The 18,320-nt window shown below is 41.1% G+C and overlaps 1 protein-coding gene across 7 annotated transcripts in view; it reads right to left on the bottom strand.

Moving 5' to 3' along the window:
• rapgef2b (Rap guanine nucleotide exchange factor 2b) overlaps positions 1-18,320 on the bottom strand; it is a 125,444-nt gene that overhangs the window by 16,051 nt on the left and 91,073 nt on the right. For 5 of the 7 annotated variants that reach the window (XM_086106108.1, XM_086106111.1, XM_086106110.1 and 2 more), the window contains 13 exons: positions 15,756-15,933; positions 12,929-13,065; positions 11,909-12,067; positions 10,777-10,929; positions 10,506-10,670; positions 8,973-9,080; positions 8,698-8,901; positions 6,911-7,019; positions 4,337-4,622; positions 3,028-3,185; positions 2,929-2,943; positions 1,978-2,218; positions 679-1,065 (listed from right to left, as the gene is read on the bottom strand). In XM_086106108.1, the coding sequence (XP_085962234.1) occupies positions 679-1,065; positions 1,978-2,218; positions 2,929-2,943; positions 3,028-3,185; positions 4,337-4,622; positions 6,911-7,019; positions 8,698-8,901; positions 8,973-9,080; positions 10,506-10,670; positions 10,777-10,929; positions 11,909-12,067; positions 12,929-13,065; positions 15,756-15,933 (2,300 nt within the window). The remainder of the gene's footprint in view (positions 1-678; positions 1,066-1,977; positions 2,219-2,928; positions 2,944-3,027; positions 3,186-4,336; positions 4,623-6,910; positions 7,020-8,697; positions 8,902-8,972; positions 9,081-10,505; positions 10,671-10,776; positions 10,930-11,908; positions 12,068-12,928; positions 13,066-15,755; positions 15,934-18,320) is intronic. The other 2 variants (XM_086106109.1, XM_086106115.1) reach the window with 1 other exon arrangement.

The following is an 18,320-nucleotide window of genomic DNA, read 5'->3' as shown; positions in this document are numbered from 1 at the left end:
TAACTTAAAAAATGCAACTAAGTACCCAACCAACCAGACAACCAACAACTGTAGCAACTAACCAAAAAAAAAAAAAAGACCAGCCAACTGTAGGGAACTAATTAAATAATTGTACAACCACCCATCTAAGTGACTAACTACCCAGTGATCAAGTAAACAACTAATTAGCAGAAAAAAATAAAAAAAATACCTACCACCTAAGTAGCTAACAACCAAAGCCAAACCAAACCAAACCAAACCAAGCAATTACTAAAAACTGAGTGAGCAACGGAGTGACTAATTAACCAACCAGACAACCACATACCTAAGTGACTGACTAAATAACTGCGGAGGTGAGTAAATAAATACCCGAACAACCAAATAAACAAGCAATAAAGTGACAAGGTAACTAAGCAATTTCAGTGACATTTTACCATCCAAGCAACTGACTAACTCACCAACTAAGCACCCAACTGAGCAAATAACCATTTGGACCACTCACCCACATAACTAAGCACATAGATTAACCAAGAGACTAACTAATCAACAAAGGGACAGGTTGACAATCCGACAGAGCGAACACCAAAGCAAAAAAACGAAACAAGCAACTACCTTATTGACTGACAGAGTAACCAACAAACCAAATAAAAATGACCTAAGCAACTAGCCGCCAAAACCAGGCCACGGTGCGCATCTAACCTGATGATGGCAAACATGGAGTTGAAATTCTTGCACTCGCGGCAGTGCAGTGCAATCTTGATGAAGTGCTTGACGGTCTTCATGCGCTTGAGCTGGTTGGGCTCCCGTGTGACCTCGGTGGCCACCCAGAAGGTCTCGTGGTTGATGGCCTCCTCGAATCGCTTGAGGCTGGCGGCGGCGCATGACCTGGGGCGCAACTTGAACAGGTCGTCGATGTACTCGGTGGGCTCGATGGCGCAGAAGAGTTGGAAGGCGCGCATGGACAGCTGTGTGGCCACCTCCACTGTGCTGAGCTGCAGGAGAGAAATCTGGCCCTCGCGGAGGAGGTCCTGGGCGTCCTCGTCCGAGCACAGTGTCTCCGTCTCCATGTTGCTCTTCAGGTAGTACCTGTTTGGTTGTGAGAAAACACAAATATTGTCTTACACCCCTCCCCTGGGTATTTCCAACACCCACTTGCCTCCCCCATTTTTAGCCAAAACCCCCAGAGATTTTTTTTAATGTTTAATTACATTTGCATGTTTAATGTAGTAATAACAATTTCAGGCGATTTCTTTTTTGTTCTAATATTGTAATCCCCCCCCCCATTAGTATATGAAATTCTTTTTTTCATGGTTCAAACTCTCAAGGTTTACATTTTTCCAAAGATGTTTTCTTTCCTTGTCCTCCCGTGGGTTAAGATCAAAGGATGTTGATCATATTTGTCAACTGCGGGTATGTGAAGACCTTTGAGAATTTTCTGTGACTAAGGGCTACCGATATGTGACTTGACAAACAAAACACAAGATTTGAGGCTTGTCTCTGTCAACCCCCCCCCCTTTTTTTTAATTCCCACCCGAATTTTCTTAAATATTTTATTATTCGTAACACAGACACACCAAATGTAATTGTGTTTTTCAGATTAAGAGAGAAAAAAAATTATAACATGTAGGACATCCTTATTTTTGGATTCAAAGAGTGATCCTCCACCCTTTTCTATTTGGGGAAAAAAAGGTGTTTTGGATTTAAAAAACACATGTCTACATTTAATTTTATTGAGACATACTTTAGGAAATAGCTCATCAAAATGTTATGCATTTATTTCTTTGAGATAAAAAGTACACATTAGAAATATATGAGGAGATACAAGCCTTTTTTAAAATATAAAATCGGTGCAATTTTTTTGTGGAGGGGAAAATAAATAAATCAACTAAACCGATGTACACCCCTTTTTGGTAATACAAAAACAACAACAGAGGAATTTGTGTGCTCCACAACTATAATAAAGACAACACATATGCAACGGGCTGCGCGAGCATATACCTGCCGCTCAGCTGTATCCTGTCAGCCAGCTTGGAGAGCTGGTCAGGCAGCCGCCTCTGCTTAATGACACCCTCAGGTGTGACCGACACCTCGCACAGCGAGTAGGCCTCGGGTGCGGCCGTCAGAGCAAACTCCCGGATGGCCTGGGTCACCACCTCCTTGGCCGTGGTGTCCTTGCCGATCATAATGTAACGCGACTGCTGGTCTGCCTTAAAAACCCGCAGCACCTGGTCGGACATATCTGCAGAGAGAGAGATTCGGATTTTTCATTGTCAACACAAATCATGGACGTACGTTACCAGCATAGGATGAGGTTCATTTAAGCTTGTTGTCTAAGTAAACAGGCTATGGTAGAAATCGTAATGCAATGTCTAAAAAAACCAAAACAACAACAACAACAAAAAAACCCTAAAAGGGTTTACATAAGAAGGTCTTACATAAGATAATGCACAACGAAATAGTTAATTAAACATTGTGGAACCAAATAATGCATAAAACGTGATTAAATATGACAACATGAACATAACATGATTAAAACGTAAATGTGACCCACTGTAATCATAAATTAACAAAACAGGTGCAAATGAAACTCAAATCAGGCAACTCGTTACATGGCGTATTTTCATCAATTCGTGTGAATCCGGATCGCAACTATAGCAATAAATGACGACTCAATATATCTGGATTCATGCATGTCATTACGACCATCCAAGCAAAGAAAATGTTTGCCCTCCACCAGAATCGAAGTATTCCACGTGAATCAGTAGATTAGTGTGATTAAAAAGATGCCAAAAAACACCCACAGGAGACGGAGGTTGGCGCTTAACCCGATTAGCCCCAGTGAACACACTGTCGTCTTTACTGTAAATTAGCAATAACCACTAATGACTGTCAAAGGTGCAATTGTGCCCAAGGTACAGAAAGGTATCGCGGGGTACACAAAGTACTCACTTAGGTTGACCGGCACTGGAAGGACACAAATAACGTTATGGTAAATATCAGACGAGCTATTTTTAAAAGTCAAGAGGAATTCACGACGATAAGACTCACCAGGCTGGTTGTTGAAGTCGAGGATGCGGTGGTGAGACTGAAGCAGGTCGGGGTTGGACGAGGATAAGTTGCTGCTGACGGGCAGCGCCGGTGGGATCTGCTTGGACTGCTTCATGCCCACGATGCTGTCATCCTGCGATTGGCCCACGCACACGTCGCTGCAGGAAACAGATGCAAAGTTACATGAATTAAATGCAACTAAAAACGAAGCGTAAATGAATAGTGCATCCGACCAAACTGGAAACAAAGTGAAATGTACTTCAGCGTAAATTAAAAATAGAAGCGAGAAAAATCCAACGCAACGCGACAATGAAGCATAACGTGGAATCCAAGAATGAAATCATCAGAAAGACGGCAAAACTTAAATGCAATTCAACGCCAACAAAACAGAAGGAAGAAAATGAAAGGCAGAACTGGCTGATTCATCGATCGTTGTATTTATTTTATTGATTTGTTGACAGCTTCCGTACTTGCCGGATACAAAAACACAATCGGCGTTGACAACTTAGTGATTGGTCGTATTTAATGCCTTCTCCAGAAGATTAAAAAACATTTTGGGATAATAATGACAATAACAAATGCTATTTTGAGTTGCTTTTTTAAGTGAAAATCATAAAGAGGATTTTTGTGCACAAAATGTAGCATTAAAAAAATCGAATGTAACCAAAACAGCGTGAATGAAAAAGAGAAACTACCGGTACACCAATGTAAGCAAAACATGAGGTAAACGAAACGTAATTCAAATGAATTGAACATTTTGTGAAGCCCATCTGACTAAGGCACAGGCTTTTGATTGAGGCTTATTTGGCTGAATTCCCGAGTAGAAGCTGCTGTGTTCAGTTATAGTGTTTTTGGTGTTGTTTTTAAGTTTTCAGGTTTTGGATGGGGCGGCCCGGTAGTCGAGTGGTTAGCACGTCGACTTCACAGTGCAGAGGTACCGGGTTCAATTCCAGCTCCGGCCTCCCTGTGTGGAGTTTGCATGTTCTCCCCGGGCCTGCGTGGGTTTTCTCCAGGTGCTCTGGTTTCCTCCCACGTTCCAAAAACATGCATGGCAGGCAGGTTGATTGAACACACTAAATTGTCCCTAGGTGTGAGTGTGAGCGCGCATTGTTGTTCGTCTTTGTGTGCCCCGCGATTGGCTGGCAACCGGTTCAGGGTGTCCCCCGCCTACTGCCCGAAGATGGCTGGGATAGGCTCCAGCGCCCCCCGCAACCCTACTGAGGATTCAGCGGTTCGGAAAATGGATGGATGGATGGATGTTTGCGATCCAAGTAAAAAAAAAAAAAAAAAAACACCATGCCCTGCTTACTTGTAAGGGTGTTTGGGAGGCAGGATGCTGGTAAGCGTCTTGTCAAAGATTTTCTTGAGCTTATTGCGTCCGCCCACCGAGTTGCTCTTGACCTTCTTGCTAGCCTTCTCCAGGCCCATCACTTGCTCCACATCTACCGCCAGGTCAGGTATGGAGTAGCGGCTGGCTTTTTTGATGTCGCCGATCTTGGGCAGGTGTGGCGCGCCATTCTTCCGGTCATGCTCGTCTTCACCGTCGACGTCGCTGTGGAGCTCCTGCTCGGGCCTGGTTAGCAGCTCTTTAAACACTATGGGGGGGGGGGGGGGGGGGGTAAAATATGCTGTGATCATGCTACTCAACTGGATGCCTCTGCCTAAAATTGGCCAGCCGGTTTTGAGTGTGATTGTGAAATGAAATTGTGGCATTTGCCACAGAATTGTAGGACAGTTTTGCGAATTGTCAAACATGTATATCGTAAATCCCCATTGTTTTCTAGGAAATAGGGAACCAACTGTGAAAAGAGGAGAGATGGAATATTTAAAATTTACCATACTTTCTAGAACAGGGGTGCCCAAACTTTTTGGATCGAAGATCTACTTTTCGATCAACTAACCTCCCGGGATCTACCCTTACCGGCACGCGCGCGCGCGCACACACACACACACACACGCACACGCACGCCATGATGAGAGAAAGCCTGAAACTGAGGCATGCGACGAAACTTTTGCAGCCTGTTAACTATCGTAGCTCACACGTACCGTTTTAAAGTGCTTCCCTGGGCCCTCCTGGATTCCTATTCTTTGCTCGTGCCCTCGGTGAATTGTACACGAAGCAAACTCTGAATGAGAATAATGACGATAAAAGATAGAGCGCAACAGTTCTGATCACAAGCTGCAATTGCAGACTGCTGAGCGCTAACAACCTCCGGTGACGTCATTGCGCGCCACCGCAAATTCAAGATTTACCTGCTTTATTTTATTTTTTAAATATTTTTTGGGTGAAAATGAGACTGATAAGATGATTAGGGTGCAGTGTACATTAACACAAAAAAATATTACTAACATGTACAAAGACACACAAATGGTTGTTTGTTTTTTTTTCTCCTCGACACTCTTCGGATCTACTTGGGACCTGTCTTTGATCTACCGGTAGATCAGGATCGACCTAATGGGCACCCCTGTTCTAGAATATACACAATCATGAACCCATGTTACATCAATGACTACATTGCATAGGTAAATCAGTCTACGCAAACAAACCATCTTGACATATTTTTTATTCCCCCCTTCGTCCTGGTGCCTTGGTATCAGCAGCTTCCGTAATATCCAACACATTAAATAAGGCCGGTATCGGGCTGTTTAGGTATCCCTAATTCCAGCTCTCCATTTAACAGGTTCACTCAAATATATTTAGCTTTACCATTTTCACTCTGTATTGTCTAAAAAAGGGGCCGGCAACCTGCGGCTCGGGAGACGCATGCGGCTCTTTGGCGCCATCATAGTGGCTTCCTGGAGCTTTTTCAAAAATGTTTGAAAATGGAAAAAATATATATATATTTTTTGTTTTAATGGTTACTGTAGGAGGACAAACATGACACAAACATTCTTAACATGTTCCAATGCTGTAAAATTTGTGTAGAATAAATATTAAATGTAAATATTGCTGTCAATGAAGATTTGCATCATCGCCTGCGACACAGGTTTCTATTGGAAGGACAGGATGCCAGGGATGTTGTTTAAAAAAAAAAAGGCGTTTCATGAACAATTCACCAAGGGTACTGGCAAAGAATGGGAATCTGGAGGGCCAAGAGAAGCATTTTTAAATGGCACACGTGAGCTACGATAGTTAACACGTCGCAAAAGTACGTCCCATGCCTTGTTCATCTTGGGGGCCGTTTTGGTTGTTGCTCATGATGGCATGCGTGTCTAAGTGAGTGCGTAAGCGCGCGTGCGGTTACGGGTCGATCTCGGGAGGCCGGTTGACTGAAAAGTAGATCTTTGGTCAAAAAAGTTTGGGCACAGCTGCTCTTCTAACGAATGCACTGCAGGGGGGAAAAAAAACACTTAATTCCGGAGGCTCAATGTGTATTTGTAGCCAACTTAGTCATTTTGATAGCAAGTTATTATAGCTAATATAGATCCATACAGCATGCTTTTAATTTTTTATGACTCCAGACATATTTGTTGTTGTTGTTTTTTTTTTTTTGGTCAAATACGGCTCTTTCAACATTTTGGTTTGCCGACCGACCCCTGGTCTAAAATAACACCCAGACTTTCAATCTTGAGGCAACAAAGTGCCAAAAGGCACGAGGTATAGATTTTACAACAATTCTCTGAAACAGTTAATAGATTGTGTGTGTGTGAGAGAACACACACACACGCACACACACACACACACCTTAAATTGGTTCTTAATGCGTAAAAATAACAGATGTCATTGGGACATATCAATAGTATCGATAGGTGAGAAAAAAAAATCTTAAATTGATCATATGCTTGGATGCAAAACGCTTCCTTCTGGTCCGCATATACATTACAGCCTCCTGAGATGAGGACGATTCAAAAAGCAGCAAATGTGTGTGCATCCGTGTTTTACCTAAAAGGTTGGTTTTCACAGTTATGGACAAGTGCGTGTTGTTCTTCAGTATCTCATTGGCTTTACTGAGTTGGACATTCTCAAAGTTCTGCCCATTCACCTCCAAGATCTACACAGCAAGAAAACAAGACACAGAAACACTCAAGTTTAGACCATGAACTCAAAGATAGACTTTCGATTTTTATTCTTGGATGTGTGATTTTCAAGCTCAACTTTTCTCTTGTCTGGTTTCCTGTCTCACACACTGCATATCGACTGGAAAGACGACCGACCACATCTAACTAAAGAAGATCCAACGAATGAAGGATTTTCTTTGCTACCACCAATGTCTTGGACAATTTTAGTCTACGACTTCAGAAAAATAAAATGTTAAAGGGCATTAATGCATACAAATACTTTGTAAGCAAGAACTATATCTGTCTCAGTTTGTGCCAGGAAAAACCTTCCATTGGTGAGCATTATCGTAAAAATGCATACAAATGAAAGCCTACTCGCTAAGAGATGTCTCCCCCATCTGCAGTTGAGTAAAATTAATCTCCCAGACATTATTTACATTCAAATGTTAGACTTCTGATGTAGGAAGAAAAAAAATCTCCCGCAGTCTTTTTTTTTTTCTTTAATGAACTGAGCTAGCTGGTGGCAGCAGTCAGTTCGGTGGCTTTCTTTTCGAATCTGGACTTCACAAGCCCTTTTCACACTTGCCTATGTTCTGAGCTTCCAGCTAAAGTCTCCTTAATCCTGGAAACCCATTTTGAGAGTGTCTGAATCCACGTTAAGACTCGTCCAATCCAAACATCCCCTGCAGCTGTCCTTTCCACTCACGCTCCTATTTTTGCTCTCCGGGAGTTGGTCCTGATGTTCTTATTAGGTGAGGTGAAGTTTAGTCAGCCGCCTCTGAACGCTCATCCTTGGGCAGGGAGCAGTTGCTGTGCAGGCTCGTTGTCTAATTGCCATTGTTACTGTGTTTACTGGCCAGAGAGGAGCCCAGGGTGGTCTGAGGGGCACCACACTAAAGAGGCTTGTTAGCCCAGTGTGTTTAATCAAAAACGGTCATCAAAAGGTGGATTTGGGATCTGGTTGGTACACATTCAAGAATTGTATTTTTGAAATTGCATCAACTAAAGTAAATTCTTTCCATACTGCTAATATAAGTTCAGGATGTTCTGATGTGGCTCAACCAATTTGATTAATGTTTAGAGTGAGGGGTGTGCAAGATTGGCAAGCGGTGAAAAAGAAAATTCAAGAAAGTAAGCCTATCTTAATGTTGTTAATATTAGTTGTAGTTGTCTGTCTGACTCGGCCAATTAAATGGTTTCATTTAATTGGCAGGTGCATACGAGACGGGCATGTGGTGAAGAAGAAAGCCAAGGGGAAAAAAAAACATCGTCGTCGCTAAGACACGGGCAAGCAATGAATATTCCAATTTAAGATAACAGAAGGTTTCCATAAACAGCAAGTGTAGCAAGCTGTGTGCGCGAGGCAGGCAAGCCGTGAAGAAAAAAATAATTCAAGAAAACAAGGCTTGAAAAAAAAAAAAAGTCACAAATATTTGTTCAGGTTGACCATGTACAACTCGGGCAAATAGCTACGGGTGTACCAAGCGGCATGTGTCAGGCGAGGGGTGAAAAACAAAAATGTAACACAACAGGACGGAGTAAGTAAGACAAGCGATGAAGAAGAAACCAAACAGACTTGAAATAAAAATGTTACAGGATGTATGACTGGTTGAGGATTTACACAAGGTGAGCAAGCGGTGTGTAAGAAACTAGCAGGAAGTGGCCATTTACCTGATCCCCTCTCTTGAGCCCCGCCTCTGCCGCCTTGCTCCCAGCCTCCACAGTGTCGATGAAGACCCTGAAGCCTTTGTCTTGTCCTCCCAGCAGGCTGAAGGCGAGGTCAGCCTCCCTGGATGCTTTCGTCAGCGTCACCACGCGGGGTTTGGCTTTGGCGGCACACGCGATGTTCAATAGCCGCAGGTGGCCGCACATTTTCTGAAGACGAAAGCACGTGAGGACAGTGCGTCTTTATTGTTATATGTCTCTTTTTTTTTTTTTTAACGCACTTCTCTCTCCAGGTTGTTTTCAAACTCCTCCAGAAAGTGAGTCATGGCGGCGTCACCCTCGAAGTCGTTGAAGTGGTTGTTCACCCACAGCAAGACCACCCGTGTCACCTGAGCAAAAACATTTTGCAATATTTTAAAACACACCAATAAATATTTCTTCAGCTCATTTTTTTTATATTTTTTTAAACTGATTTTCTGGATTTTTTTTTCTTCAACCTGCATTTCCGCCACCTCCACTTTTTTTTAAAAATTGCAATTGTTTTACCACTTAATAAAAAACTATGTTTATTCGTTGGAGTTTTATTTTCATCCCATCATTTTTTCAAAGAAATTAGGCTGTGTTGTTAATCTCAAGTGCCGTTTTTAAAACAATTTCCAAACTATTTTCCACCTGGATTTTACGATTGTTGCACCCTGCCCGCCCCATCAACACAAAAATGTATTTGATGGCTTTTTTATTTAAAACTGAATAAACATTTTAAATTTTTAATTTGCCCAAAACTATTTTCATCCTATATTTTATTTTAAAATGCATTATTTTCTCATAATTTCCCCAATGTAAATAGATATTTTAAAACTTTTTATGAAATGATATTATCTTTAGATCAATGCCATTTTAACAGCGATGCTTTTCGCACTGAAATGAAAAGAATGACATTAAACCAATCCAACTTCCCCCCCAAAAAAGTAGGAAAATAGCATTATTGTCCTTTTTAAAAACATACTGTAAAAATATAATTTAATACAATGTAAAGAATGAAAGAAAAGCAATTTGTGCTTCAACACCCATTGGCATGTGCCGCTTTTGGTTTGTGCGCTTCGGCCACTAGGGAGCAGAATAATATAGACAATTATTGTTCAGGAAGAAGAGTTTAGCTACTACTGTACGTGACTCATTAAGCTGCAGTAATAGTTGGTTCTTTGGAGAGGATAACGTATGTGTGTGTGTGTGTGTGAGAGTATTGTTATACTGTCTGTCTACATGTGTTTGCCGACGTTTGCGTTCAAAGACTTCATTGCTTCAAGGATTATACCACTGTAACGTTGATGCTAGTTTCGTTAGCAGATCCTGTGCGACTTGCATCGTGTGTTAGCATTAACTGTAAGTTATTAAGTTCACTGGCGCCGTTCGGTGCTCATATTTTTGCATGAAATGTAAGATTAAAAGTAAAAAAACAAACCAAAACAACAACAAAATAACCCTAAATTTACCACTGAACATTCGGCGAGCCTCCTCGCTGCCCATTTTCAAAACCCTCCTCAAAACTCACTTGTATTCTTTAGAGTGAGAGTGTTCTTGGTTTTGCTGTTCGGTGCTTTCTACCATCTTTATTACCGATTTGTTTTTCTGTTTGTTGTATATGTTAAATTGCTCCATGTACAGCACTTTGTATGCAGCGATGGCTGTTTCAAAGTGCTCTATAAATACGGTTGAGTTGAGTAAGTTGGATCAGTCCTGAGTTAAGGTATGATGGTAATTGTCACTGAATACTGAGCTGCAAGCAGGCATTGAGATATTTTGAGATGTCATACCTTATCCCTGAGACTGGGGTCATGGAACCACTCCAGCAGCTTCTTGCCCACCACCATGGGGCTGGACAGGAAGGTCCTGTACGTCAAAAGGAAGTCTTCGATATAGGTGGGGTCCACCACTGAGTGCTCCTCTACCAGGTGCATGGTCAGTCGCTCCGAAGTGCCCTGACGTGCCGGAGCAAGCAAAGAAGTGTTATGACAGGGTGGGGGGAAAAAAATAATACAAATAAAACAAATCAGCAATGAATACGATGATGGTGGTGCTGCTCACCTTGATGACAATGTGTCCTTTCCTGGTGCCAGTTCGATCCAGTTCTCGGTGTTCCTTAACCATGACGATCTCGCCTTCCTCCTCCACCTTCTGCATGTTCTTCTCCACCTGGTTCAGAATGCAGCAGTAGTCCTGCTGGGCTATGCACACAAACTACGAAAAAGACATCCAAAACAACAAGTCAGATTTTCTTGATGTTTAACCTCACCTCATCAAGGTACTGCATTGACATTTAAACTATGCATATTTAATGTATTGATAACATTGACACTTATTTTTTTTCTCTCCACATCAAACCATAAACAATTACCGTACTCTTGATATCTAACTATAGTATTGCCATTTTTGGTGGTTTAACATCAGTGTTTTCTACTTAATGTTTAACCATATCGGTCCTTATTCTGTTGATGTTTAACCATATTGGCACTTTTTTCTTCTTGATCTGTTGGGTTCATTGGCTGGCAACTGATTCAGGGTGTCCCCCGCCTACTGCCCGGAGACGGCTGGGATAGGCTCCAGCACCCCCCGCGACCCTAGTGAGGATCAAGCGGTTCGGAAAATGGATGGATGGATATCTGTTGGGTTCATTATTTGGTCATAAATCTCAGCCAGGTGATTGTTGTGGAAGTGATATACCAGGAAGTTATTGAAGTTGGATATGTTCTTCTGCATCCGCATCCATCTGTTTTTTTCCAGCCCTTTGAGTGGCAAAATGAGTTTGTCTATTTTCCAGTCTACACTATATTCTGCCTAATTTTAGATAATTGTCCATGGCTTAGCACTTTTGATTTTTCTGTACATTTGAGTTGAATGTAGACTGAATATGTATGTTACCATTTAACCTCATCAATATTTCCTTGATAATTAATGTGACCATCTTGACACGTTGTTGCTCGAGCTTCCCTTTAATGACTCATTCTTTCAAAATAAGTCGGCGATAATTCCGACCATGCGCGAAAAACGCTGCCTAAAAACGGCTCATTAATTCAACTCCAAGAGCATCACAATCATCAACATCGAGGCCCCCCGGGGTGTCGTTATGAGACGCCCGGGTGAGAACATGAGCTGCAAACCACCTCCGCCTAACAGCCGTGTAACGGACGTGTTTTGTGGCATGTGAAGGACACGCTACCTGGCAGTCGTCCACTTTGGTCTTCATGGCCCCCTTCATGTACTCCTTCTCCATAGTGGGCGACACCCCGAAACTGTTGCCCATGCACAGGATCTCCGTGCGCCCCTCGGGGTATGTCACCTCCACCGAGCCGTTCAAGATCACTGACCAAGAATCGAGCTGGAATCACAACACCATATCACATAATTAAATGCCATGGCATCATTAATGCTACACGCTAACTCATTCGAAGAAAACAATGTGGCAAACTGATTCCAAACCTCGCAAATTTTACCTTAATTGGTCAGAACAGTCAGAAGGAGTGAATAAATATCATGCATCTTTGTTCATCTATCTATGCCAGCGACCTATTGTGACATGCAGCATTTAAATGCTGACCCATTGAGTGGCTGAAGGGACAATACATAAGATGAATGATTAAAGAGCAAAAAAAATATGTGGAAAATATGGACCTAGTGTTCATCTTCAAGCATGTATTTTTTTTCCCAGCAAAAAAAGGCATTGTTGTTCGGAAAAGGTGGGGAGGGAGGGAGGGGGAGAGAGAGAGAGAGAGAGAGAGAGAGAGAGAGAGAGAGAGAGAGAGAGAGAGAGAGAGAGAGAGAGAGAGAGAGAGAGAGAGAGAGAGAGAGAGAGAGAGAGAGAGAGAGAGAGAGGGAGGGAGGGAGGGAGGGAGAGAGAGAGAGAGAGAGAGAGAGAGAGAGAGAGAGAGAGAGAGAGAGAGAGAGAGAGAGAGAGAGAGTTGTTATCATGTTGGCAGTTTGCCCTAGTATGGAACATTTCTATTACTTCGTGTGGTTAAAGCATGTTCAGTGAACCAACTGACTAAAACGCCCGGTTCGATTGTGGGGCAAAACTGTGGCCATTGAAAGCCGCGTCTCGCTTCAGCCGCCTGAGGAGGTCCAAAGGGCGGGACGAGATGCCCTGCATTCATCTTAAATAGAGCGGATAATACATGAAATGGGAGACGAAGAACAACAAGAGTCAATTCGATTTTTTCTTTTTGAAACAAAATCAACGCACCTCCTCGCCGTCGTTAAGAACAATGGTACCGGCGCGCTCAACCACGGCAAAGACCATGACAGCGCACAGTTCACGCCGTACCGACATGGTCATGTTGGCAAAGGCTGGCAGCTGATGCATGAACTCCAGTAATTGTTCTGTGGGAGGAGGGAGAAAAGAGCGTGAGTGTGTTTACTGTAGAGGTTCTTAAAACTTTTGAGGCGAGGTGGAACTTTTTCCAAAGACCCCGCAAGCTGCACTAGCTTAATGCTAACAAAATGCAAACGATTGGGCTAATGAAACTAGTATCTGTCATGACGTTTTAGCCCTTTAAGAGACAAATATGCTGTTGCACCAAACGTGTAGACAAACAATATAATATTACTCACAGCAGGGCTCTCCACTAACTTTTGGACATAAGCAGTGGCTGACAAAACAGTTCAGGTTATTTTATATAACTTTAAAAGAAGACAAAAAAAAGGAAAGAATAACATGTTAAAAACTTTAAATATCTGTAAAAGACCGTGAAAAAAAAATCTGACAGCGTAACAACTTTAATTTGTTTTAATTGGTATTCGTGCAACAGAAAATGATAAAAAATACTAATTTGAATGCTTTCAACATATATATACACATTTTTTTTGCAAAATTATGAATTGTCTTTCTAGAAAAAAGACAAATCTAAATAATATACAACTTTTTAGCTTTGAAAAATATGGATACTTTTTTTCTACAGAAATACAGCCATCTAAACAAGAATATGTTTGGTTTATACACTCTTAAAAAAAAGAGGGGTTTTTTGGGGGGAAAAATAGAAAAACTAAATAAACTCAAGATTGCAGGGTTTTGTCCCAGAAAATATCAAAAATATCTCATTTTAATAATATCAGAAAATATCAAATTCATGAGAAAACACTTCAACATTTTATTCTCACAGCATTACATTTTTTTCCGCAAAATATACTTTTTCTTGAAAATAAATGTATATGTATTTATTGAAAAAGATTTTTTATTCATATAATTTTGACTCTGAAAAATAAATATTTCAGTTTGGAAAATATATTACTTTTTCGTAATTGCAACCTGAAAACTATAACTGTTCACCATCTGAGGTTGTCTGCCACACAACTAGAAAATCCTCCTAATATGTAATCCACAAATATTCAAAATTATGCCCGGGGTGCCCTGCGCTCGTCATTGCAACAAGCAGGTCTCTCGTGTGCTGGAGGAAACGTTTGAATGTTTGATGCGCTGGGCGAGGTGAGGCTGCACGATGTGCCGGGAGTGACCTAGAAAAAGCCTGCTGGCATGGAGGAGGGGAGGGAGGGCTGGTGGGCAAACTGCTGTGGGGGAGATTAACTGTGGAGATGGAAGAGGAAGAGGAGGAGGACGAAGAGGGCACTCATTCTTCCTCTCACTCCAACCGACGCATCAACCTCCTCCTCTTGTAAATATTAAGCCTCTTCAAACACATCGAGGAGCCGCAGCTTTGATAGTATGACACGGAAAAAGTTCGGCGAAGGTTTGAGAATTCTGGAAGGGGGCGGGGAGGGCGCTCATTTCTACAAAATATTTGACACAACATTATGAAACAATACCTGAAAGAGATTGGTCATTCATTTTGACAGAAAATGAAAAAAAGGCAGCAAAAGTAAAGTGCAACATCAAGAGTTTTGTGTTCTTTTTGGAAAGTTTTTCTTTTTAGGTCACGACACCTTTTTAAGGAAGGTATGGCAGAAAAAGTCTGTCCTCCATTATCAGAAAGTCAATCAACGGTTTGCAATCTTTTTAGGTGAGTGTAAAATTAATAGAAGTACAAAATCAATCGTCTTTGTTTTCATTAAAGTGCAATATAAATAGTTTGTCTTATGGAAAGTGCAACATGAATTGCTCTTCTTTTTTTTCGAAAGTTGAACACCGATGTTTGTCTAAAGTGGAACATTACTAGTTGGGCTGCAACTAACGATTATTTCTAAAACTATTATTTTGTCAGTTAGTTTTTTGATTAATAGATAAATGGGATAAATGTTCCCCCACATCCCATTTACGTCACTTAATCAATACACTGGACATAATTTCATGTATGATGATACAAGACCTATTGAAGTACTTCATGATGATAAAAAAAAAAAAAAAAAAGTAAAAGTTGAGCTCAAATTACAACAGGCCATGGACCGACCCACAAAACATCCAAATGTACGTTTTACAATATTTAAAAAAAAAAGTTAATCACCCTCCGTCACTACACATCACGTTTTTCAGGCTTGCACATAACCTTGATGAAAAACACTTGATTTCAAAAATTGCCTCTTATCTCATCATGCTTCTCTTTTTTTTTAAATTGAAGGAGTTGAGTTCCGATAACTCTCTATCAAACAAGACATTCAATGCTATTCTCCATTTATCAAACAAGACATTAGATACCATGAAAAATGTTGTCCAAAATAGATAATAAAAAGAACATAATGTGTATAAATCCTATAATCCTTTTTTCATATTGCACCGATATTCACATTGGCGTGATAACATTTCAGATGAGATAAGAGCACCGTACAGCCATAATAGCTGCTAGCCAGAGGCTGTGTTTGTTTACAGAGTAGATGAGTGGGTAGAGCATGAGGCAATTACATTCCCTGCGCCTTACCGAATGTGGTCTGTGTGGGTATAGGTAATGCCCTGTACTGCTCTGAAAAATATGAATGCATACAGCGATACTACACCCTTCGGTCTAGTGGTCGGAAACAGCACCGAACGGTTTCTTGGATTTTCTCTTCCAGTGAATGAAACGAACCATGTTTGTAGAGGATTTTTTTTTTTAAAGCACAAACAAAATAGAGCGCCGTCTCACCTATGTCATCGTCCGTCCTGTCCATGGGGTCCTTCTCCAGGCAGTCTCGAACAATGTCCCGGCTCATGAGGGGGTCCGACGCTCGCTCGATGTCCTCCTCGTCGTCGTCCTCTTCAGAGTCGACAGCCGTCTCAGGCAGGCCGCTCAGGTCCATGTCGCCTGGTTCGTTCTCAGTGGCCTACAGGGGTTGTGGGGAAAGGAAGGTGGGAGATGATTGGTGGTGGGTGAGAGGGAGAAATAGCCATGGTTTTAAAAGTTGACTGGGATTTTGGACGAGTAGTTGGAAGTTCGGAACCACCAATGCAGTCAAGCGCTATCTTGCCATCAGCTCACCCAATCAACCAAAACTAATTAATACATAAAAAAATTTGCTAACCAACGGTGTTGAACCAAGCAACAATTCCAATCTAAAGTAAAGTTCTGATGCAGAGTATGTGCCGAATACAATATTGTACAGGAAAATAATAGCTGAAAATTAAAGAAACACTTGAAAATGCGACGACCGCAAGGGAGCCAGAGACGACCGAGAGGAAACCAGCGACGACTGCAGGGGAGCCAGTGACCGCGAGGGAGCCGGGAGACAGCGAGCCTGAGGGAGCCGGGAGACAACCAGCCAGCGCGCGTGAGAGAGCCGGGAGGCAGCCAGCCAGCGAGCGTGAGGGAGTCGGCGACGACCGCAAGGGAGCCAGCGACCATGAGGGACCCAGGAGATGTCCAGCCAGCAACCGCGAGGGAGCCAGTGATGACGGCGAGAGAGCGAGCGACGACAGCGAGGGAACCAACGACGATCGCGAGGGAGCCAGCGACGACCGCGTGGGAGCGGGAAATTCACATCCCAAAAACATGGACTTCCAACCCTTTGAAGATATTGACTATAAGCCATTCGATCCCGAGAACAGTTTGGACCCAGACAACAACTTCTTCCAGAACAAACAAAGGGTAACAAACTCTGACTATTACCTGGATGAACAATTCAACACTAATATAAAATTGGAAAATGCACTTTCAGTAATACACTTAAACAGTAGAAGTCTCTATAAAAACTCAAAAATCAAAGAATACCTGACTAAATTCAATAAATTTAAAATAATTGCCATATCAGAAACTTGGCTTGATGAAGATAAAACAACTGAAATGGAAATAGAAGGTTATGAAATGTTTGCAACTAATAGGGAAAACAAAAAAGGAGGGGGGGGGGGTTGCAATATATGTAGACAAAGCACTTAAATGCAGTAAAATCGAGAGATTGACAAACACAATAGAAAACCTAATGGAATGTCTAACCATTGAAATACATAATAAAAAGGCATCAAATATCATCATAAGTTGCATCTATAGGACACCAGGATCATGTATTGACACATTCAATAAAAAACTAACAGATATGCTCAGTTACAACAACGATAAGAAAACACGAATAATATGTGGTGACTTTAACATAGACTTATTAAACCCAAATGGACACAAAAAACCAACCGACTTCATAAATACTATGTACAGCAACAGCTTTTTCCCAGTAATCCTGAAACCTAGCAGAATAACAGTTGACACGGCCACATTAATAGATAACATATTTATAAATAAGATTGATCATAAAATGGAAAGTGGACTTCTCATTAATGACATAAGTGACCACCTACCTGTTTTTGCAGTTTTTCATAATTATTTTGATAGAAAAGCTAAGTCAACAACTCACATAACAGAAATAAGACTAAGAACCCAACGCTCCACCGATGCCTTTAAGCAAGACCTAGAAAAACAAAACTGGACCGAGGTCTACTCAAACGAAGACCCAAATACAGCGTTTGAAGTATTTCAGTCTACCATAATCTCCTTATATGATAAACATTTTCCATTAACTAAAGTCTCCAAAAAGTATGAAGACCCAAGTAAGCCATGGATAACGAAAGGCATAGAAAACGCATGTAAAAAGAAAAACAATTTATATAAATTGTTTTTAAAATTGAGAACTGAAGAAGAAGAAAAAAAAAATAAGACCTATAAAAATAAACTAGTAAAGATTATAAGAACCAGTAAAAGAGATCATTATCATGCACTATTAGAGCAGAATAAAAGTAACACACAAGAAATATGGAAGATACTTAACCAAGTAATCAGAAATAGTCCTAAAAAAATGGATTATCCAGAGTATTTTATCAAAGGCAAAAATACTATTTTGGAAAAAACTGCAGAAATAGCAACTGAATTTAATGAGTATTTTGTCAACATCGGCAGTAACCTAGCAAAACAAATTCCTGATCCAACAAACTTGTTTGAAATAGATAGATATGTAGAAAAAAAACTCCTCCACGATGTTCCTTAATGCTGTAAAACAAGAAGAAGTATCAAATATTATAAAAACTTTTAAAAATAAAAAGTCAACTGATTGCTTTAATATTGATATGACAATAAGAAAGCAGATTATAGAATATGTAGTGCGACCTTTCACACACATATGCAACCTGTCATTCAAAGCTGGTTTCTTTCCATCAAAAATGAAAATTGCTAAAGTTATTCCAATCTATAAAAGAGGAGAAAGACATCGGTTTACAAATTATAGACCAA

Source organism: Hippocampus guttulatus, chromosome 2, assembly GCF_054856545.1.
Source record: "Hippocampus guttulatus isolate MCC_2025c chromosome 2, RoL_Hgut_1.0, whole genome shotgun sequence".
In the NCBI taxonomy this organism is placed as follows: domain Eukaryota; kingdom Metazoa; phylum Chordata; class Actinopteri; order Syngnathiformes; family Syngnathidae; genus Hippocampus; species Hippocampus guttulatus.
The sequence above is the reverse complement of the archived record's forward strand: the minus strand, read 5'-3'. Positions and strand labels throughout refer to the sequence as shown.